This window comes from Haematobia irritans, chromosome 4, assembly GCF_050003625.1.
Source record: "Haematobia irritans isolate KBUSLIRL chromosome 4, ASM5000362v1, whole genome shotgun sequence".
In the NCBI taxonomy this organism is placed as follows: Eukaryota; Metazoa; Arthropoda; class Insecta; order Diptera; family Muscidae; genus Haematobia; species Haematobia irritans.
Window position 1 is genome coordinate 173,240,915 of NC_134400.1, and position 16,943 is coordinate 173,257,857.

Consider the following 16,943-nt stretch of genomic DNA (forward strand, 5'->3'; position numbering starts at 1 on the left):
ACTTAAAATATCCCAAAAAAAGGAGATCAACTTTTCCATTTTTTATGTTAAATTTAACACGTTTTCGATATAAATCAAATTCATTCCAAAATTAAACAAATTTCATTTGGCTACATATTTTGACTATTTTCTACAAAATTTAGATATTTTCTGCTATAAATTTTGTTTTGATCTAACCTTTATTTTGCTTCTCAATAATTGGCAACACTGATTATGTTAGGCACAGACTACTTTTTATCTGTTTGTTTGTGAATGTGTTTGATTAATGATAACTACCGTTATCGTATGAAGATACCTTAGAAACAAGAGTCGTGTGGCACAACGAACGCTACGAAATCATCAACAACAACGAATAATACCAACAAATCACAAGACTGACTGTCTCATCGTAAAAAATTGTTTTGCATGCAATTAGAATTTGTTTTCTTAATACTCCTTCCCCCCACAACACTCTCTCACAAATAACGCCACACAACAATCCACCCACTCACACTCTCTTGCTCTTTCTCAATTGAGAATGTGATGACATATAGTAGGATGTTCGTTCCTGGTTTGCATGAGGAAAATCTATGAAATTTTCTCGAATGCATTCATTCATTGACAACATTCCTCCATTCGAATCAGATGTGCATTGATGGTCGTCGCGAACGGTTGTTGTTGTGTGCCGCTTGAATTGAAAATCTCACATCGTTACCGGATGTAAAAAAGAAATCATAGAGAGAGAGAAAAGTTGGTGCCATTATAAAAAAATATACAAAATTCTTTTTGTAGCAAAACAAAAAGAAAAAAAATCGAAACCATACTTAAATGTTGTGAGAAACGAAAAAAAAACATTAGGTTGTTGTTGCCCTTATTTAACAACGATATAACGGAAGTCCATTTAAAAGTGTGCGCGATGCGATAAAGGAAATCAACAACAGAAACAAGCAATCAAAATCAAAGAAAAAGAAGAAGAGAACAACTATGAAGTATGAAATGTGTGAGAATCGCTTGAGTGGTAGTGAATGTGTTTGTGTCCGTGTTTTCTTATCAGACAAAAGACCATATCGGTGTTAATATCCTGCATTGCAAGATTTTGTGAATTTAGTTTAGTTCAATTATCTAAATACGTTACATAAAAAAGCATTAAATTAAGAAGTGTTGCTACATGCAAATTGTGTGGAGCATCCACGATTGTTAGATGTGTTATTCATATGCGAAAAATATTTTTCTCCCAATTATACTGAATTGCTGGGAAATTCCAATAACAAATGCCATATTCAAAATCCAATAACAAATACCATATTCAAAATCTGATTTCAAAATACTTCATTTCTAGTTTCGGGCAATTTGGATAATCGGAATACCGGTGATATAGCTCTCTATGGATCTAAATCACTAGATTCCTTAAGAAGGAATAATTGATAGGAAATCCTTCGCACTCGAGTGAAAGGATTTTCCCACTTTACGACTTTTGTGTCCCCTCACTTTCTTGGTGTGGAAAAAAAAACAATAGTAATAAAATGTATCTACAAACAAATATTTGTTTGCAATCAAAATCAGTTAAATTCAGTATTAGTTTAACTAAGGACTTTTTCTGATTGATTGATTGGAAATCCTTCGCACTCGAGTGAAAGTATTTTCCCGCTTTTAGAATGAAAACGCCCCCCCCCCCCCCACTTTCCTGGAATATATATGCTAAGTTGCTACAGCCTTTATATATCCCCAACAATCACTGGATAATTCTGTCAGTCACTGTTAAAAATTCCGCCGCAGTAATTCCATCATGTGGTCCGGGGGATTTGAAAGATCCAAAGCAATTTCCCCGATAGGAAATGACCGTTGAGACTTTATGGTACCGTCACAAGATGATTCAGCCGTCTGATTTCCAGGAAAATTTATGTCCAATAGTACCTCACTGGACGTTGTCCAATGACCCTCCGATGTTTTAATGAAAGCCGGAGTCTAATTAATGGATGCTAATACCTTCCGATGTCTGGAAGACTCAAACGTCTTCATTTTAATCAAATTTGTCCTAAATATAGTGTAAATTACAATTACGTGTCTTAAGATTTGGGTTGCATAATCTCAGATCGAGTCATATTTATTATTTATTTATTTATTTATTTATTGTTTATTTTAATCATACAGTAAATGTATGATAAAAAAGAAAAGGGAAAGTCATATTTAAATGTATGTAATTGGGACAAAAACCTCTATATATAGAATTCAACAGATTTGTCGGAGTCATTTTTACAATTTTGCGACTTAGCAGTGGCGATTTTATAAGGAAAATGTGGATATTTTGGCCATATTTGCCCAAATCGGAAAAGCATATATGCTATGGAAGCTACATTGAAATCTGAACCGAGTTCAAGCAAATTTGACATGGATAGTTACTATTTTAATTCTACTCCCTGTTCAAAATTTCACGTAAATCAGAGTACAACTTCGGCTCTGTGGTCATATGAGGGCAAATCGGGCGAATGATATAGATGGCAGTTATATCTAAATCTCAATTATATCTTCAAGCAAATTTGACATGGATAGTTACTATTTTAATTCTACTCCCTGTTCAAGATTTCACGTAAATCAGAGTACAACTTTGGCTCTGTGGTCATATGAGGGCAAATCGGTCGAATGATATAGATGGCAGTTATATCTAAATCTCAACCGATTTGAATCAAATTTATTACACTTGACTAAAGTACTAACTGTTCTCCTTGTGCAAAATTTCAACAAAATTGGGGTAAAACTCTGGGGCCATATAAGTCCGGGCGAAAGATATATATATGTTAGCTATATCTAAATCGTAACCGATTTCAACCAAATTTGGCATGCATAGCTACGATATAACTTCTACTCTCTATGCAAAATTTAAAGTAAATCAGGCTGAATTTCTGGCTTCTTGGGCCATATTAGTAGATATCGGGCGAAAGATATATATGGGAGCTATATCTAAAATTTGGTAAGCCAAATTTTAAGTCGATTGGACTAAAATTGCGTCCTAGACTTTGATTACAAAAATGTGTTCAAAGACAGACGGGCGGACAGCCAGACATAGCTAAATCGACTCAGGGGCCGGCCCTGAGCAATATTGCTCACGAATTTTTTTCCAATTAAAATCTTAATTGAGTTTTAAAAAATATACAATTAAAAATTTAATTGAATCCATAATTTTTTAATTAAAATAAAAGCCAATCGCACAAATTAATAGCATCAATTAATTTTTTAATTGACTGTCAATTAATTTTGTAATTGATACTATCATTTCAGTGATTGAAGACATTTCAATTAAAAAATTAATTGGATCAATTAATTTCGTGATTGAATCAGAAAATTTTTTTGTGTGTATTTCGTCTCCTTTTGGGTGTTGCAAACATTATAATACCCTGTTCTACAGTGTGGCGCAGGTTATAATAATTTAGAAGACGAATTTTTCAAATTTTGCATCCCCCCGTTAGGTTATGTGGCAGCCTGATGTATCAGGCTCACTTAGACTATTCAGTCCATTGTGATACCACAGTGGTGAACTTCTCTCTTAATATTGAGTGCTGACCGATTCCATGTTAAGCTCAAAAACAAGGGACCTCCTTTTTATAGCCGAGTCCGAACGGCGTTCCACATTGCAGTGAAACCACTTAGAGAAGCTTTGAAACCCTCAGAAATGTCACCAGCATTACTGAGGTGGGATAATCCACCGCTGAAAAACTTTTTGGTGTTCGGTCGAAGCAGGAATCGAACCCACGACCTTGTGTATGCAAGGCGGGCATGCTATCCATTGCACCACGGTGGCTCCCACCGTTAAAGTCATATGTCTTTGAAGTAAGGCACATTTCCCTTAAAGTAAAGACAAATATTTTAAAGTAAAGACAAATATTTTTTGCCTAATCTTTCGATTTAAGATAAAAATTTTCCAAATAGAGACTAAGACTTAGTTTGAGAATTTTTGAACTTTAGTTTAAAGTTTGTTTTAGGAATAAAGGAAACATTGTTTACTTTGAAGTATCTGTTATAATTTAGATTTTTAAACTGGCATTTATTTTTATGTGAATAGCTTTGTTAATCTACACACAATATAATATTATAATTTTTGAGCTAACAATAAATTGTTGTTACAGAAAATTTTTAAGTTCAACAAAATTTTTGTTGATAGAACAAAATTAGTCGCTAAAGTGACTAAAATCGTAATTGTATTTACAAATTACGTTGTTAGCTCAAATTTAAACATAATTTTAATTGTATTGACAATCAAATTAATTGATATTTTTGTGTGTATCCCAAAGAGAGAAGGACAATTCGATTTTATTTGTTTTAAAGCTGAGATTTAAAACTACACCGAAAGAAAAGTAGACTGTTTTATAGAAGGAACGAACTGACTCGTGCAAAAATTGAACTAAATTGTACTCCACATTTTGAGATTTCCACAAAGCGTTGTTAAACCCAGGTACATTTAATGCCCCGTTGTACTGTTTAACTACAGTTCACGAAATTACATCCTCTCATAGAAGAAAAAAAAATGAACTTAAAGTAAAGAAGAAAATCATTGGCGCTAAATCATGTCCATTTTAAACACAATGAAAGAAGGAAGACTTTTAATTTCCTGAGGAACGAAATTTTAGACAAACTAAATTTTCTTGTCATGCTAAAAAAAGTTTCTATTGAAGTAAATAAAACTCATTACTCATTAAACATAAAATTGAACAGAAATGTTAAATAAATTATATGTGTCGCATAATAAAACTCTTTAGATAAAATCGTTGCAGCACTTGTCACAAATTAAGGTATATTTGCTATTTAAACAAATACTTTATAACAAACGGGAATTTCGTTTGTATCGAATTTCGTTCCTGAGGAAAGTATTTTTAAGAATCATGCGAAAATTTCCTCTGCTTTAGTTCACATTGAAGTTGGAGACATACTTAAAACAAAGAAAATTACATTGCGTTGTGGAAAATTTCGAAAAAAGTAATAAAATTTAACTACATACAAATATTTTTTTTGCAATACAAACATGTATTAATTTTAAAGAAGCCGCATCTTTGGCTGGAAATCATTACAAAAATCTTTATGGGAAGACCAAAATCTTTGGATTCAAGTAAGCATTTTTTTCGGTGTAGGACAAATTGGTCTTTTTCAAATACACAAAACAAAAACTCAAACTGGATGATAGTGAAACGCAGTGATTGTTCTAAAAACCTTAAAACATGCTAGTGAGCGATAAAATTAACATTAACACAAAAAACGGACACACACAATTGCACTGGTCCACTGCCTTAATTTTTTGTATTTTATTCTTGTCTAGATGTTCTTGAATAATATTGAAGAAATTTTATAAGCCAACAAAAAAAAAAATGTGAACCAATTGTGAACCACTCCAAAGTAGATATCAACATTTCTGAAAATACAAATTCAAATCCCATATAAAAAGGAATTAAAAAAGCGAATTAAACGGAAGTTTCTGAGTGATTAAACAAAAATTTTCTCAGTTACTGTGCGTGAGCCATAACAAAAGGCTGTTGCGTCGCTACGGATCACCAAACAACAAAGCACCCTTGTGGAGGTTGTTGCAAAACTTGGTAAACTAAAAAAGGAAAAAAAAAACAACACAGGCCAAATTGTCTTAATTAAAAAGAGTGTTTAATAATAAACCATTTGATGCATGAATGCCGTATAGGGTAAATAAACTAAAACGGTTTGCAAGGCAAGGCAAGGACATAACCGTTTCAAAGAGTGAGGAAGCGGAGAAGTGGAAAATTGCCCTTAGTCTTTTCAAGGCTTCTCATCTGATACCATCTCAAATATCTCCGTTATTGTGCAAACAGAAGAAAAGAAAAATTATTATTATTTTCAATTAAGTAAAAGCAGTGTTGTGCGAACCCAAAAACTTTGCCATTCTGTGAAAGTTGTACGGTGAAACTATTCCCAACAAGTTGAACATCCCATTGCCCATTTTGCCAAGGAGCATACGTGTCGGTGAAACGATATTTTTATTTTTGTCCATGTGTGAGTGTTTCCGTGTTTTGTGCTAAAAGTTAAACCACGCATCACCAGGAAAAAGAAGCAAAGAGAATACCAGCCATACAGGAAATTAAAGCGAATATCCTCTCTGTTAGACAGACGGTCGGTCGGTCGTTCGGTTGCTTGGCTTAAAATACTCAGTCTTAAAGTTCTTGCCAAAAATTGGGTAGTTGCGGCCTTTTGAACTGAAAATGACTCGTAACTTGATTGTTTTCACCACTTTGTGGGCATGTCTTTTAGTGGCCGTATACGGACCCACTATGGCTGTTGCATGCCCCACTGGCTGCAATTGCTTTCAACGCACTGTACGTTGCATACGTGCCCGTCTAACAACTATACCCCAAGTTCCCCTGGATACTAAAGTTCTGTAAGTATTTTTTGTGCTATTTTAAAATTGTTTACCTGGTTTGTTTTTTGTGGGAAAATAGAAACCAACAACTTTTTACCACATAACATTATTTGTATGTCTGTTTGGTGTAACCAGTGTTACCAAGTCGGGGACTATACTCCAAATTTAGGGGATTTACGATTCGGGGGAAATTTTAGCGGATGCTTGGATGCTTTTGTAAGGGGTAATAAATAAATTGGAAGCGTATTTCATGTAGGATTTATATCTACATTTGATTTGATTTTTCCCAAGAAACCTATCTGAATAAAATATCGCTACACGCAAATAAAAAAACAAGTGTATACGGCCGTAAGTTCGGCCAGGCCGAAGCTTATGTACCCTCCACCATGGATTGCGTAGAAACTTCTACTGAAGACTGTCATCCACAATCGAATTACTTGGGTTGCGGTAACACTTGCCGATGGCAAGGTATCTTAAAACTTCCTAACACCGTAATATATACCACATAGTCCATACATGGTATATATCAAACTAAAAAAGGCCGACTAAATACGTATATAATTAAGTTTAAAGTTTATATAGAAATAAAATTTTGACAAAATAAAATTTTTACAACATTTTCTATAGAAGTAAAAGTTGGAAAAATTTTCTATAGAAATAAAATTTGGATAAAATTTTCTATAGAAATAAAATTCTGACAAAATTTTCTATAGAAATAAAATTTTGACAAAATTTTCTATAGAAATAAAATTTTGACAAAATGTTCTACAGAAATAAAATTTTGACAAAATTTTCTATAGAAATAACATTTTGACAATGTTTTCTATAAAAATTAAATTTTGGTAGATTATTTTTGGCTCGAGATTATGAACCGATAAGGACCAATTTTTGTGTGATTGGGGATCACCTATATATAACTAAAGACCGATATGGACCAATTTTGGCATGGTTGTAAGAGACAATATACTAACACCACGTACCTAATTTCAACCGGATCGGATGAATTTTGCTCCTCTAAGAGGCTCCGGAGGTCAAATCTGGGATCGGCTTATATGGGGGCTATATATAATTATGGACCGATTTCGACCTATGTGTGCATGGTCATTAGAGAACATATACCAACACCATGTACCAAATTTCAGCCGGATCGGATGAAATTTGCTTCTCTTAGAGGCTCCGCAAGCCAAATCGGGGGATCGGTTTATATGGGGGCTATATATAATTATGGACCGATATGGACCAATTTTTGCATGGTTGTTATAGACCATATACTAACACCATGTACCAAATTTCAGCCGGATCGAGTGAAATTTGCTTCTCTTAGAGCAATCGCAATCCAAATTTGGGGGTCCGTTTATATGGGGGCTATACGTAAAAGTGGACCGATACGGACCAATTTTTGCATGGTTGTTAGAGACCATATACTAACACCATGTACCAAATTTCAGCCGGATCGGATGAAATTTGCTTCTCTTAGAGCAATCGCAAGCCAAATTTGGGGGTCCGTTTATATGGGGGCTATACGTAAAAGTGGACCGATATGGCCCATTTTCAATACCATCCGACCTACATCAATAACAACTACTTGTGCCAAGTTTCAAAGTGATAGCTTGTTTCGTTCGGAAGTTAGCGTGATTTCAACAGACGGACGGACGGACGGACGGACGGACATGCTCAGATCGACTCAGAATTTCACCACGACCCAGAATATATATACTTTATGGGGTCTTAGAGCAATATTTCGATGTGTTACAAACGGAATGACAAAGTTAATATACCCCCATCCTATGGTGGAGGGTATAACAAGGTTTAAAAAACGTTTATCGAAACGTTCTCCTTTTGTTGGAATTTTTTTGAAATTCTTCGAAAATTTAAATTTTTTATCATCAAAACAAGTAAGTAAAGTCTAAAGTCGGGTGGGGCCGACTATATTATACCCTTCACCATTATGTAGACCAAAATTTGTGTTGCCATCTCAACTTCTTCAAATTTGTTGGGAGTTATTATCAAGGTTTATATTTCTGAAACGATTTGGAGATAATTTTTTGTACTTCTAAAAAATCGCTAGGGCTAACACCCTGGGATGAAACACAATGTACAACAAGTATGTACGGCCGTAAGTTCGGCCAGGCCGAAGCTTATGTACCCTCCACAATGGATTGCGTAGAAACTTCTTCTAAACACTGCCATCCACAATCGAATTACTTAAGTTGCGGTAACGCTTGCCGATGGCAAGGTATCTTAAAACCTCCTAACACCGTCTTCTAAATTGTATGTAAATTTTCTATAGAAACAAAATTTTAACACACTTTTCTATAGAAATAAAATTTTAACAAAATTTTCTATAGAAATAAAATTTTGACTAAATTTTCTATAGAAATAAAATTTTGACTAAATTTTCTATAGAAATAAAATTTTGACAAGATTTTCTATAGAAATAAATTTTTAACAAAAATTTTCTATAGAAATAAAATTTTGACAACATTTTCTATAGAAGTAAAATTTGGAAAAAAAATCTATAGAAATAAAATTTTAACAAAAATTTCTATAGAAATAAAATGTTGACTAAATTTTCTATAGAAATAAAATTTTGACAAGATTTTCTATAGAAATAAAATTGTAACAAAAATTTTCTATAGAAATAAAATGTTAACGAAATTTTCTATAAAAATAAAATTTTGGTAGATTATTTTTGGCTCGAGTGGCAACCATGATTATGAACCGATATCATATGCTGACACCACGTACCAAATTTCAACCGGATCGGATGAAATTTGCTTCTCTTAGAGGCTCCGCAAGCCAAATCTGGGGATCGATTTATATGGGGGCTATATATAATTATGGACCGATATGGACCAATTCTTGCATGGTTGTTGGATACCATATACTAACACCACGTACCAAATTACAACCGGCTCGGATGAATTTTGCTCCTCTAAGAGGCTCCGGAGGTCAAATCTGGGGATCGGTTTATATGGGGGCTATATATAATTATGGGCCGATGTGGACCAATTTTTGCATGGTCATTAGAGAACATATACCAACACCATATACCAATTTTCGGCCGGATCGGATAAAATTTGCTTCTCTTAGAGGCTCCGCAAGCCAAATCGGGGGATCGGTTTATATGGAGGCTATATATAATTATGGACCGATGTGAACCACTTTTTGCATGGTCATTAGAGACCATATACCAATTTTCGGCCGGATCGGATAAAATTTGCTTCTCTTAGAGGCTCCGCAAGCCAAATCGGGGGATCGGTTTATATGGAGGCTATATATAATTATGGACCGATGTGGACCACTTTTTGCATGGTTGTTAGAGACCACTTACTAACACCATGTACCAAATTTCAGCCTGATCGGATGAAATTTGCTTCTCTTAGAGGCTCCGGAGGTCAAATCTGGGGATCGGTTTATATGGGGGCTATATATAATTATGGGCCGATGTGGACCAATTTTTGCATGGTCATTAGAGAACATATACCAACACCATATACCAATTTTCGGCCGGATCGGATAAAATTTGCCAAATCGGGGGATCGGTTTATATGGAGGCTATATATAATTATGGACCGATGTGGACCACTTTTTGCATGGTTGTTAGAGACCACATACTAACACCATGTACCAAATTTCAGCCGGATCGGATGAAATTTGGTTTTCTTAGAGGCTCCGCAAGCCAAATCGGGGGATCGGTTTATATGAGGGCTATATGTAATTATGGACCGATATGGACCAATTTCTATATAAAAGTGGACCGATATGGACCAATTTTTGCATGGTTTTTAGAGACCCTATACTTACACCATGTACCAAATTTCAGCCGGATCGGATGAATTTTGCTTCTCTTAGAGCAATCGCAAGCCAAATTTGGGGGTCCGTTTATATGGGGGCTATACGTAAAAATGGACCGATATGGCCCATTTGCAATACCATCTGACCTACATCAATAACAACTATTTGTGCCAAGTTTCAAGTCGATAGCTTGTTTCGTTCGGAAGTTAGCGTGATTTCAACAGACGGACGGACGGACATGCTCAGATCGACTCAGAATTTCACCACGACCCAGAATATATATACTTTATGGGGTCTTAGAGCAATATTTTGATGTGTTACAAACGGAATGACAAAGTTAATATACCCCCATCCTATATATATAAAAATATGGGAAATATAAAGCTAGAACAATTTTGATGCAATTGTACAAAAGAGCATTTATGATTTATCGGGCGATACATACACGCAAAAAAATAATTCTTTCCTCCCAAACTAAATTTTGGACAAACAAAGTTCGTTTCTCATTTGCTTTTCGCTGTAAGGAAGTGTATTTGGAAGAAAAGTATATACTTTTTGTGATAAAGGTTTATTCTTTTCCAGGATGTAAAAACAATTTCATAAAGACTAACTCAAAAAAAATTTTTTTCTGGATAATTGCATTTTTCCTCACATCTTTCTCACTTCCACGAAGTTTTTTAGTTCTTAGCACCTTGTTCTGTAATGCAAACAATGTAGAAGAAATTATACGATTTTATAAATTTTTAAATTATTATTTTTTTACCTTTCGCCTGGACGGAGAATCGAACCGCGGACCATGCACTTTGTAAGCCAACACACTAACCACTAAGCTATGTACCTGTTATGGTCATCAATAGATAATTATCCATATAAGTTATATTTATATAGCATAGTTTGCGGCGCCCACGAACCGAATAAACAAAGTTTATTTAACAGAAACAAACATTTAGTTTGTAACCGTGGAGCAGTGGTTGCTACGTCCGACTTGCATGCCAAGGGTCGTGGGTTCGATCCCCGCTTCGACCAAAGTTTTTTTTTGTTTTTTTTTTACATATATTCCAGATATGTTCGGAAGATTCCGAAAAAATGTCCAACATTACATTGTACTATATTAAATTTTGAACTGTAAAATGTGTATTATTAAATACCTAAAGTCAGAAACGAACAGTGTTTGATATAAACGAAATGGACTGTGTTGTTGTTTTAAAAATAACTTTTTTTATTGAAAAAATAAAAATTTTGTAACAAACGAATTTTTTTGGTGATAAAAGTTTAAAATTTTCGAAGCAATTCAAAAAACTCTAACAAAAGAAAAACGTTTTCGGTACACGTTGTCCAAACTTTTTTTTTTCTTTGCGTCTATGTATTCAAGATATAGGACAATTTGAGTAATATTTACAATTTTTGCTACTCAGCAGTGTCGATTTTACAAGGATATTGGTTAAATCTCGCCAAAATATATGGTCAATTGTGGGTTGTGATATATTATTTGGCCAATTCGGGCGATATTTCCACAAGTCGGAGTTTAATTTAAAATTCGACCATTTTGTGGAAAGTTTGGCATAACAGTGTGTAGGATATGACTACGAATTGTGCAAATTATCACAGAATTTTGTGTAAAATGTGGGTATTTTGGCCATATTAGATCAAGATGACGCACTTAAATAGCATATTAAATGTATTCTCTGTGGAAACTATCGTGGCAATTGGAAGGAACTTTCATTGAAAATGGGTCTAAAATATGAAACTTTATACCATATTTCCCCTACTCTGGCGTACATATATATGGGAGCTATATCTAAATATGAACCGATTTTGACCAAATTTGACATGCATAAAGGGTGATACGGTCAAAATTTGGTCAAGGGTAAACGCGTGTAAATCGGTGAAATCGTTTATTTAAAAAATCAAATTAAATTTCTTTTTCAAGTTCAATTAGTATAAAATTCAGGAAAAATATTCAGTTAGGCTTTCGCTTTTCAAAATCCGAATTGCCGGGCCTCACGATTGACACCTGCCATCAGATTTTGTACAGCCACCTTGTCCACCTTCTTCGCCGCAGAAAGCCAGTTTACCTTGAACTGCTGCTCGTCCTTAGCAGTTTTTTTGGTCTTCTTTAGGTTCCGCTTGTCAATAACCCAGTATTTCTCAATTGGGCGGAGCTCTGGCGTGTTGGGAGGGATCTTGTCCGTGGGAACCACCTGCACGTTGTTGGCGGCGTACCACTCCATGGCCTTTTTACCGTAATGGCAATATGCCAAATCCGGCCAAAACAGTACGGAACAACCGTGTTTCTTCAGGAAAGGCAGCAGACGTTTATTCAAACACTCTTTCACGTAAATTTCTTGGTTGAAAGTCCCGGAAGCTATGAAAATGCTGCTTTTCAAGCCACAGGATGGCTTGCCAAACCAGATATTTCTTTGCGAACTTTGACAGTTTTATGTGCTTGAAAATATCTGCTACCTTTCCCCTTCCTTTTGCTGTATAAAACTCCTGTCCCGGAAGCTGCTTGTAGTCGGCTTTGACGTAGGTTTCGTCGTCCATTACCACGCAGTCAAACTTCGTCAGCATCGTCGTGTACAGCCTCCGGGATCGCGCTTTGGCCGTCGTATTTTATTTATCATCGCGATTTGGAGTCACTACCTTCTTGTAAGTCGATAGTCCGGCTCATTTTTTGGCTCTATGCACGGTTGTAGACGATACACCCAGCTTATTTGCGGCATCTCGGAGAGAGAGGTTAGGGTTTCGCTTGAAACTACCGGCAACTCTCTTTGTCGTCTCAGCGGCTTCCGGTTTTCGATTTCCCCCCGATCCAGACTTCCTGGCTGTCGACAAACGTTCCCCAAACACTTTAATTACATTTGTAACGGTTGTTTTGGCAACTTTTAGCGATTTTGCCAGCTTTGCGTGCGAGTAGCTCGGATTTTCGCGATGCGCGAGCAAAATTTTGATACGCTGCTCTTCTTGCTTGGACGGCATTTTGCCAACTGAAGAGTGAATTCCAAAATCGAAATAGGAGCAATATTCTACACACACACACCTTCAAAATGAGGGGTGTTCAGGTTTTTTAAATGCAAAATTGAAAGAAATACGTCAAGTTTATATTGACCAAATTTTAACCGTATCACCCACTCCCACTATATATATATATATATATATATATATATATATATATATATATATATATATATATATATATATATATATATATATATATATATATATATATATATATATATATATATATATATATATATATATATATATATATATATATATAAATATATATATATATATATATATATATATATATATATATATATATATATATATATATCTTACGCATATCTTACGAAAGCCCCAAAATATTTGGCTGCCCGAAATTTTGAGAAAATACGTTGATAAATACGTCAATTATGACCAGATCGGTGATAAATATATATGGCAGCTATATCTGAATCTAAATCTGAACCGATTTTTTCAAAATCAATAGCTTTTGTCTTTGAGCCAATGTAAAACTCTGTGCCAAATTTGAGGACGATCGGACTTAAACTGCGAGCTGTACTTTGCACACAAAATTACATATACAGACAGACGGACATCGCTAAATCGATTCAGAATTTAATTCTAAGACGATCGGTATACTAAACGATGGGTCTCAGACTTTTCCTTCTTGGCGTTACATACAAATGCACAAACTTATTATACCCTGTACCACAGTAGCGGTATAAACATATTACTTCTATAGAAAATTTTGTGAAAATTGTATTTCTATAGAAAATTTTGTCAAAATTTTATTTCTATAGAAAATTTTGTCAAAATTTTATTTCGATTATTAATTTTAATTGTCTCAGAATGTTATTTCTACTGAAAATTTTGTCAAAAGAAATAAACGTAATTTATTTAATTAACTCTATTCGTTTGGAAAATCTAAGATAATACAGGCGTCTGTCCATACCAACATAACATTACATTACATATATATATGTGAACACATTGCACTTCGGATTAATACAATCAAGTACGCTCAAATAAAAGTGAACTCTTTATTTCACTAAAGCCAATTTAACTTTATTTTAGTTCACACGCACAGAAAAACCAAGTTTTAATTTTAATTGTCTAAAAATTTTATTTCTACTGAAAATTTTGTCAAAAGAAATAAACTATAGAAAATGTTGTCAAAATTGTATTTCTATAGAAAATTTTGTCAAAATTTTATTTCTGTAAAAAATTTAGTCAAAATTGTATTTCTATAGAAAATTTTGTCAAAATTTTATTTCTATAGAAAATTTTGTCAAAATTTTATTTCTATAGAAAATTTTGTCAAAATTTTATTTCTACAGAAAATTTTATCAAAATTTTATTTCTATAGAAAATTTTGACAAAATTTTATTTTTATAGAAAATTTTGTCAAAATTTTATTTCTATAGAAAATTTTGTCAAAATTTTATTTCTATAGAAAATTTTGTCAAAATTTTATTTCTATAGAAAATTTTGTTAAAATTTTATTTCTATAGAAAATTTTGTCAAAATTTTATTTCTATAGAAAATTTTGTCAAAATTTTATTTCTGTAGAACATTTTGTCAAATTTTATTTCTATAGAAAATTTTGTCCAAATTTTATTTCTATAGAAAATTTTGTTAAAATTTTATTTCTATAGAAAATTTAGTCAAAATTTTATTTCTATAAAAAGTTTTGTCAAAATTTTATTTCTGTAGAAAATTTTGTCAAAATTTTATTTCTATAGAAAATTTTGTCAAAATTTTATTTCTGTAGAAAATTTTGTCACTATTTTATTTCTATAGAAAATTTTGTCAACATTTTATTTCTATAGAAAATATTGTCAAAATTTTATTTCTATAGAACATTTTGTCAAAATTTTATTTTTATAGAATATTTTATACACATTTTATTTCTATAGAAATTTTGCAAAATTTTATTTCTATTTTGTCAAAATTTTATTTCTATAGAAAATTGTGCAAAATTTTATTTCTATAGAAAATTTTGCAAAATTTTATTTCTATAGAAAATTTTGTCAACATTTTATATCTATAGAAAATTTTGTCAACATTTTATTTCTATAGAAAATTGTGGTGTGTAGGATAATACTACATTATGGGTAAATTGAAATAATGGATAACATGTGGGCATTCTGGCCATATTTGTCTAAATCGGAAGAACATATATCTTGGGGCTATATTTAAATCTAAACCGAGTTTGACCAATTTTTGCACACGTTGCTAAAATATTAAGGGTATTAATACTAAAGCAATTTAATTCTATTCAGTTAGTTCATGGAATTATTATGTTTTGAGAAAATTGTCTTAACTTTAATAACATTTTGTGTACGTTAGTTAAATGAACTAAAACGGAGGGAAAAAGTATACATAAATGAAGCATAAAGATTTACTAAATTCGTATATCCCACAAAATAGTTCCTCCATTTTTTTGCAATCAAAATCCAAATTTTTTTTGAACAAGTGAAAAAAAAAGAATTATGTTTAGTAAATTTTCTTAGATTGCTTGAAAATATTTATAACCAAATCATGCCTTAACTCAAGATTTAAATATTCCTCATATACTAGTCATGTCTTTATTTTATAAACTCACATTAATTAGGATGGCGAATATTTTTAATATTTTTGCTATTTTGTTACTTTAGCTCTTTTTAAAAATCGTCGATGTACTGAATAGACTATGTGAGTCTTGCGAACATTACAAGGGCTTAATAAATATTAAAGTGTGAATAAATAAATAGGTGTTTTTTTCATGATATTGGAGTACTTTTGATTTAATGACATTCTATCGTCATTAATTTATCCAATGAAGTGTATTATGTGGGTTGACAATTAATTATGTGCATCCAGTCCATGGCTGTGTGAAAAATATAATAAATATATTATGGCATATGCAAAATTTATTCTTAAATGTCAAATGTAACAAAAATACATACGCACTGATAGAGAAAACTTAATTAAAACAAGTAAGTAAGTCTAAAGTCGGGCGGGGCCGACTATATTATACCCTTCACCACTTTGTAGATCAAAATTTGTGTTACCATCTCAACTCCTTCATGAAGGTTTACATTCCCATATACAAATATTTATATCTTAACCGATTTGAAGACAATTTGTTGTACTTCTACAAAACCTATAGAACTAAAATTTAAATCAGGACATCAGCCGGTTTAAATTTTAGTTCTAGAGAAGCACAATGTTACTAAAAAATATGGGAAACATTTAAATCTGAACCAATTTTGAGGCAACTTCGCAGAAGCGTATTTATGATTTGTCGGTCGATAGATGTGTATTAGAGTAATAAGAAAATTTAAGTCATTTTTAAAAGTTTTCGACTTAGCAGTGGCGATTTTATAAGGAAAATGTGGGTATTTTGGCATTTTTGCCTAAATCGGAAAAACATATATACGGAAGCTATATCGAAATCTAAACCGATTTCAATCGCATGCATAGTTACTATGTTAATTCTACTCCCTGTGCAAAATCGGATTACAGCTTTGACCTCTGTGGTCCTATGCCAGAAATCGGGCGAAAAAAATATCTGTGGGTATATGAGTCTAAATCGGTCGAAAGATGTATTCGGGAGCTATATCTAAATTAACCGATTTAAACAAAATATAGCAAGCGTATTTAGAATGTTAATTCTACTCCCTCTGCAAAATTTCTTGTAAATCAGAGTAAAACTTTTGGATCTGTGGCCATATTAATCCAAATCGGGCGAATGATATATATGGGAGCTTTATCTAAATCTGAACCGATTTCAACAAAATTTATCACA

At 33.0% G+C, this 16,943-nt stretch overlaps 1 protein-coding gene across 4 annotated transcripts in view; it reads left to right on the forward strand.

Moving 5' to 3' along the window:
* Nucleotides 1-616: 616 nt before the first annotated feature.
* Nucleotides 617-16,943, forward strand: part of Pxn (Peroxidasin) — a 254,896-nt gene continuing 238,569 nt past the window's right edge. The window contains exons 1-2 of one of the 4 annotated variants that reach the window (XM_075306081.1): nucleotides 617-977; nucleotides 5,285-6,367. In XM_075306081.1, coding sequence (XP_075162196.1) covers nucleotides 6,192-6,367 — 176 coding nt within the window. In that variant the 5' untranslated portion in view covers nucleotides 617-977; nucleotides 5,285-6,191. Of the gene's footprint in view, nucleotides 978-4,303; nucleotides 4,427-5,284; nucleotides 6,368-16,943 lie in introns of those variants that run through there. The other 3 variants (XM_075306080.1, XM_075306083.1, XM_075306082.1) reach the window with 3 other exon arrangements.